Raw genomic sequence first — 7,095 nt, 5'->3', positions numbered from 1 at the left:
CAGAACACATAGACTACACTTCGTAAAGAAGCGACATTTGTTTGGCTCCCAGTTCTGCAGGCTGGGAAGCCCGAGACTGAGGGACCACGTCTGGCCAGGGCCTGCGTGCCGCACCCTCACATGGTAGGAGGCATTGCATGGCAAGAGACAGCGAGAGTTTGAACCTGCACACTCAAGTCTCTTTTAAAGAATTTAGTTAATTAACTGCCAACGGGCATGTGTGCTTGCCAGAGATGAGGGGGAACCCCCCATGGGGCATGACCAGCCGTGTCTGTCTGTGTTTCTCTATCCTGTCAGGATTTGGGGCATGCATGCACGTAGGCCCGGTGCATTTCTCAAGCCACTGGGGCTGGGATTTGAATTGGGGTCTGCCATGTGGGGTCCAGCTCCTTTAACCACTGTGCCCCTGGGGTTTATATTTGTGAAGGTTTTGATTTACAGAAAAATTGGGAAGCTAGTACAGAGTGCTCTCTTATGCCCAGCACCCAGTTCATCCTATTAAACACCTCGCGTCAGCCTAATACGTTTGTGACAATTAATGAACCAATATTCGTACTGGTTTCGTTTTCGTTTTTAGGTTTTTGCCATAGGGCACAGTACACTCTTCGGGACAGACAATGAGAGGGAAAATGAGAAATTACCGCCCCCCCCCCATAGGGGATGGCCATGCTGCAGTCCTGTCCCCTCCCTTCTCCTCTTGGAATTTTGGGCATGCAGGTGTGAATTCCAAGCCACCTAGTCCTGGACTCAAACCGTGGTTGGCCAGGCTGGAGTCCAGCGCCTTCACTACCACACCGCCCGCTGGTCCCTATTGATACATTACATTAGCTAAGTTCCACCCCTCACCCAGAAGTCCTTAGTCACTCCCGAAGGTTCGTTCTCTGTTCTGGAATGCCACAGGCCTCAGACTTCCCTGGTCCTCGCTGGCCCTGGCGGTCTGGAGGGGTGCTGTGCGCCCAGGGATTTTGTGGGCAGGCTGGCTGCTGGGGCTCGTCCCGGTCTTGCTCCTGATTTGTTGGGTTGTTGGGCGGGGGCTGATGGCATAGGTAGAGTCCTGCCCTCACCACGTGGGGGCACGTCCACCAGGTCCACCTGTTGGTGCGGACCTTGGTCACGGCTGAGGTGTGCCGGTCAGGCGTCTCCGCGGCACCCGGCCTCATTCCCCTTCCTGACAGCGCTCGCCACCTCAGCGTGTGCGCGTCCTTTGCCTTTCGGTGCCTGCTTGGGATGCAGGGCCCTGGGCCAGGCCTCGTCTGCCTTGTTTGTCCCTAGATCTCGCACACGGTCGGTGCTCGATAAATGAGTTCGGTACCTAGTAACAGAGCCACAGTGCCCGGCAGTGCTGGGACCGAGCCTCAGACAGGGGCCCGTGGTTCCTGCCTCTCAGTCTCAAGCCCAGTAGTGAAGGACATTACAAGGACGTGTCTCGTCGTAAATGTGGACAGGATTAGAGAGGAGGCTCTGGTGTGGTGAGAGCCATGATGGGGGGTAGACTGGGGCCGGCCAGGGCCTGGTACAGATGCTGAGACAAAGGATGAGGGGGATGAGTTAGCTGGTGGCATGGTGGTTAAGGGAGATGGAGCCCACACGGCCGACTCTGCGGTTCGAGTCCCAGACATGGCTGCTTGAAAAACATGCTGGGCACATGTGTGTGTGGGCCTGCGATCCCCAAAGGAGGGGGACATGGAAGAGAAGGGGTTGTGCCATGACCATGCTCCGTGGGGAAGCTTTCTTTCTCTATTTCTCCCTAACAAATTAAAAGATGAGGAGAGCTGTTTAGGCGGACGGCCGGGAGGGTGTCTTTGTGGTGAAGAGAATGGCAAGTGCCACGGCCCTGAGGCAGAGAGGAGCTTGGCACAGTTGAAGAACGCCGGCAGGAGGTGGTGTACCCAGGCAGGGCTACGGTCCGGGGCGAGACGGTGCTTTGAATAAGAGGACGATGGGAGGAGTGGACAGAGGGGCGGGCGGGAGGCCCAGGCTCCTTTTCTTTCTTTCTTTCTTTCTTTCTTTTTTTTTTTTGGAGAGATTTTCACTGTAGGGCGCTTGTGCTCACCAGACAGACAGAGAGACATAGAGACAGAAAGAGAGAAATCACCCCCCAGGGGGTATGGTCACGCCGCAATCCCTTCTCCTCCATTCTCCTCTCGGGATCTTGGGCACGCATGCACACGTGCCTGGCGTGAGTTTTAAGCCACCGGGTCCGGGACACGAACCGCGGTCGACTACGTGGGAGTTCAGCGACATAGCCATTTCGCTAACTGCTGGTTCCCGAAGTCCAGGCTTCTGAGGCTGGCGGATGGGAGTTCTGTGTCATTGAGGAGCAGCTGTGGGGGCACAGGCCAGTGACAGGTGCATGCCCACCTGCCTGGACGGGCTTTGCAGAGGTGGGGCAGACATTTAGAGGTTGGGCTAGGACGGCCGTGCATGCTGGGGCAGGGCTTGAGCAGGCCTTGAAAGAGAAGAGAGAGCGAGGAGAGGTGTTGTCCAGAGTGAGGGTTCAGGAAGGTGTCACAGAGGAGTCCCCAGAGGAGGTGGCCCGGGAGTTAGGGGGGAGGGCAGAAAGCTGGCAAGCAGGTGGTCCGTGGCGGCGGAGGGTAGAGAAGAATACTCCTGGGCCAGTGCCCTCTCCCCGCGCCACCCAGATTCTCGGGAGACCAGGAAGGCTGGGACGTGGTGGCCGGCTCTGTCTCGGCGGACGGTAGCCCGCAGGGCCGCACGCCTCTTTCTTCCCCCACATCTTCCTTTACCTTCTTTTTACTGTTCCTCCTGGGATCTGGGGTCCCGCTTACTGTCTCTGAGTCGTGGGGACGGAGAACGTCACAGCAGTTTCCGTGGCCGGTTTTCCAGCCTGGAATTGCGTCGGAGACGGTCAAGGGACAATTCCGCACTTGTGCCCTCCACCCACTGAGAGGGCCACCCACTGCCGTTTCCAGGGTGTTACTGAGACCCGCCGGGTCGTTTCATTACAATAGTTCTGCTCGCCTGGGAAAGCCGTGGGCTGGGTGCCACTGCTCATACCCGGCCCGGCGTCTGCTTTATCTCGTGAGCCGACTGCCCTACGCAGGACCCGCCAACTGGCATTCTGCTCAGCGGAATCCTGCCTTTCCATAGATACTTCCACAGTGGGAGGCATCTTTTTCTAAAGTATATCACCCAGCAAAGCAAATGAAAAATGTGTTAGGAAAAGGCTTACGAGGGAGGCCGAGCCAGCTGGTGGCATGGTGGTTAAGGCAGCTGAACCCACATGATGGGCTTCACGGTTCAAGTCCTGGACTCTGCGGCTTAAAAAACATGCCAGGCACATGTGTGTGCGTGCCCACAATCCCAAGAGGAGAACGGAGGAGGAGGGGCTGGGGCGTGGCTGTCCCCCCTGGGGGTGCGTTCTCACTTTCCCTCTTTCTCTCGCTCTCTCTGTCCCTCAGGTGAGTGCACATGACCTGGGGTAAAAATCTACTGAACAAACGCGAGGGTGGAGATGCAGGGACACGGGAGCGTGGATGCTCTCGGCAGCACCCCTCGGAGCCCCAGTGTGTCCACGTACTGGCCAACGCCCCCCAGGGAACATCTTCCCCCAGATAGGAGCGGGTGCTGGCGTGCGCTGCCATGGAGGTCACGGGCGTGCACTGAGGGAGCCAGTGCGCACGGCCACACATCCAGTTCCATTCCGTGCAATGTCCAGAAAAGGAAGCCCCCAGGGTGGAGGACAGATGGGGTGAAGTGCTGCAGCGGGGAGAAGGGGGTCTGCTCAGGGCAGGGGCTTCTTTTGGAGTGGGGAAGAATATTCTAGATTTGACAGGGTGAGGGTTGCCCGGTTCTGTGAATATACGAAAACCTACCAGAGAGCACACTTCTAGGGGACGAGTTGTGGGTGTGAATTCTCTCTCCATCAGCCTGTTACTGAATGCTGCAGAGAAGAGTTCCCGGTATCAGCCACAGCCATGCTGCGGCCTGAGGCTCGGTGTCGGGTGCAGATCTTCGGGGTGGAGAGGGTGGGACCCTTTACTGTCTCGGACTATGGGGGGCAGTGTTCTCAACACATGTTCATGTGGCCCCTCTGCTCCCCTGTACCAAGCTGCGCTGGTAAAATTTCCTTTTACTGGGAACGTCTCCCCTTATTCCCATCTGGGAAGAGGCTCAGGCCCACCATGACCACCTGGCCCAGGGTTCCCTTGGGGATTCCCTGGCAGGGCCTGGCAGGCCAGGCAGGTGGGAAGCCTGAGCAGGGGGGACCACCCCACCGCCCGCCGCCCTGTCCCGCCCGACTGAAAGGAGCTCACCTTCCCCAGGGAGCCGGGCCATGCCCAGTGGCCCTCACGGTGTTGGCATCTTTCTGTCCCCGTGCCGCCGGGTCTCACCGTCTGTGTGCTGCTGGCGGATGAGGCCGTAACGCCCCACCCCCCACAGGCTCTCCTGGACTGGGTCAACGACGTGCTGGTGAAGGACAGGATCATCGTGAAGCAGCTGGAGGAGGACCTGTACGACGGCCAGGTGCTGCAGAAGCTCCTGGGTGAGTCCCGTGGTCTCTCCCCACCCCATCCCTGGCAGAGGGCCCTGGGCGGCCCTGGGAGTAGAAGGAAAGCCACAGACCACACCTCCCAGCTGGGTCCCCAGGCCCTGGGCTGTGGCTTCAGGGCCACCTGTCCTCCCAGGCCTCCCTGGTGGATGTTCCACAGAGTGCCAAGGTGGGGCTGCCGTGGACCATGCCAGCTTCCAGAACTGCGCAGGGCGTCTGTCCTGTGGGGTACCCACGCCCTCTGGGTCTGCTCTCCCAGCCGGCCTCGCCTCTGGTCAACCGTGAGTGCCTGCAACTTGGCATCGGGGTGGTGGAGGGGAGCGGGTCCCCGGCAGATACTTTGTGAGCGGCTGCACATGGTGTAAACCCGGGTTTTAGTGCCCGCCTTTGTCGGCTGAGGCTCCAGTGAGCATCCCGAGACTGATGGATGGATAGACGGACGGGCAGGTGCACTGGCTACCCTTCATCATGCGGGCAATGAGTCCGAGGGCTGGGTGCGAGGGATATGGTGACCTGAGAGGCGGACACTGTCCCGCGGTCACAGAACTTTCCTGAGAAGGTGGACACACCGAAGAGTTGCAGTCACTGTCGAGTTCAGTCATGAGAGAGGCCGCAAGGGCACACAGGCCCTGAGACGGGTCCCCAGCCTGACCGGGGATGGGAGCCCTGCGAGGAATGAGGGCCAGTCTTCACAGCAGGCCGAGTGCAGGCCGCCAGGTCGGCAGAGGGGAGAGGGAATCTGGGACTAGGAATGCAGAGGGTTTGACTCAGCGACCGCTGGCTGTCCTGGGCCCTCTGCACGCCTGGAGCCCCCGAAATGCTCCACGTGGCCTGTTGTGTCTGATTGTCATGTGGCCCTAGGAGGCAGCACTGTCGTCACCCACACACCCCGCACCTGACATCCCTGCGAGGAGGACGTGGCAGCCCAGGCCTCCCAGTCATAGCGGTGGGCAGTCTGACCCCGGGGCAGGAGCTCCCGAGCCCTGCAGGGGGCGCCTCCCCTCCTGTGTGCTGAGCCCCACTGGGGACAGGCTTTGGGTCAGACTCGCCCCCTGATTCTCACACCTGGTTTTCACAGCAGCCTCGAGGGTAGGCCGAACATCAGATGTCCTAGTGCATTTTGATCCAGGACCCAAAAACATTTGTCTTTTTTTTTTTTTTTAATCTTTTTTTCAAAATTATTTTTTAATTACCAGAGGGCACGTGCACTTGCCCAAGAAAGAAAGAGGGAAGAAGCACCCCTCATGGGCACGGTCACACCACAGTCCTTTCCCCCATTCCTCCATCCCTTCGGGAGCCCATCGGACTCGGGGCCACTAGGTTCCTCCAGCCTTGAGGGCCAGGACTCGAACCGCAGCTGGCCACGTGGGCCCTGGCGTCTGCACCTAACAGGCGTGCCACAGCGCTGCCCTGCTTTGTTCTCTGAAATGTTTTTTTATCGAAAATAAACCCACCCACTTCTTTTGTTTTATCTTTCTATTTAAAAAAGAAAAAAATGCCAGGCGTCATGCACGCCTGCTGGAGAGACAGGGAGGGAGAAAAAGTGAGAATGTGCCCCGGGGCCGTCGCACTGCAATCTTCTCTGTTTTCTCCCTCCTTTTGGGATTTCGGGCACACATGCACATGTGCCTGGCGTGTTCTTGGCATGTCCTTTTAGCCGCCACGTCCAAGACTTGAACTGCAGCACAGTCGGCCATGTGACGTCCAGCTGCCTTAGTCACCACCCACCGGTCCTAGCTTTACTGTTTCTGTGACATTTTTGACGGGTCCAGGCCTCTTAGCCTGTTGGCTGCCCTGCCGTGTGGATCCATCGGCTGCTTCCTCATGAAGCTCAGGTCGGACCTTTCTGGTGAGAATGTTTCAGAGCTGGCATGTCCTCCGTGGTGCGTCACGGCTAGGGGACTCTCCCCGACCCCTTTGTGGTGACACCGAAGCCCTGCTCACGTGGCTAAGGGTGGTCAGCTGAGCTCTTTGTTCCATAGGCACTTTGATTTCCTTTTAATGAGTAAGTTATCTCTAGAGGACGAGACTGTGGGGCCGGGACGGTGTCCTGCTCGCTCGCGACCCTTTGCCCTGACGTGGGTCTGTTGGTGGCCCCTGCGCGGCTGTGACCTGCAGCTGCACCATGGTGATTCCACTCTGCTTGCCCTGCCTCCCAATTGGTGGGTTGGCATTTTCTTCTGTAATTAAGAGAGAGCTCGCGTGAGCTTGAGAGAGAGGAAGAGGCCCCTTGACAGCGTCTCGCACGCCACGGTCTCCCTTCCTCCAGCCCCGGCTCGTCAGCCTCTTGGGCACTGCACACGCCCAGCCTGCTCTCAGACCCACCTGGGGACCCGAAGCTTCAGTCAGCCCGCTGCCTCCCAACCCTGCGGTTCAGTTTGCTCAGGAGGGAAATGCTATTTAGATCACAGAATCTGGGCACTTGTGGATTCGACTAGGAAATAGATATACCGATATCTGTATCTATAGATATGTATCTAGCATTGCCAGAAGGTGTGTGTGTGTGATCGGAGAGAGTGAGAACAACGGAGAGAGAGAGAGAGGACACCCTGAACAGACGTGGGCCTGCCACGACCCTCTTT

At 58.3% G+C, this 7,095-nt stretch overlaps 1 protein-coding gene across 2 annotated transcripts in view; it reads left to right on the top strand.

Moving 5' to 3' along the window:
- Positions 1 to 7,095, top strand: part of PARVB (parvin beta) — an 85,351-nt gene that overhangs the window by 45,091 nt on the left and 33,165 nt on the right. For both annotated transcript variants that reach the window (XM_006150663.3, XM_014588672.1), the window contains one exon: positions 4,405 to 4,507. In XM_006150663.3, the coding sequence (XP_006150725.2) occupies positions 4,405 to 4,507 (103 nt within the window). The remainder of the gene's footprint in view (positions 1 to 4,404; positions 4,508 to 7,095) is intronic.

The sequence above is a fragment of the Tupaia chinensis genome, unplaced genomic scaffold (genome assembly GCF_000334495.1).
Source record: "Tupaia chinensis unplaced genomic scaffold, TupChi_1.0 Scaffold000294_1, whole genome shotgun sequence".
In the NCBI taxonomy this organism is placed as follows: Eukaryota; Metazoa; Chordata; class Mammalia; order Scandentia; family Tupaiidae; genus Tupaia; species Tupaia belangeri.
This window is presented reverse-complemented; position numbering and strand designations above follow the sequence as displayed.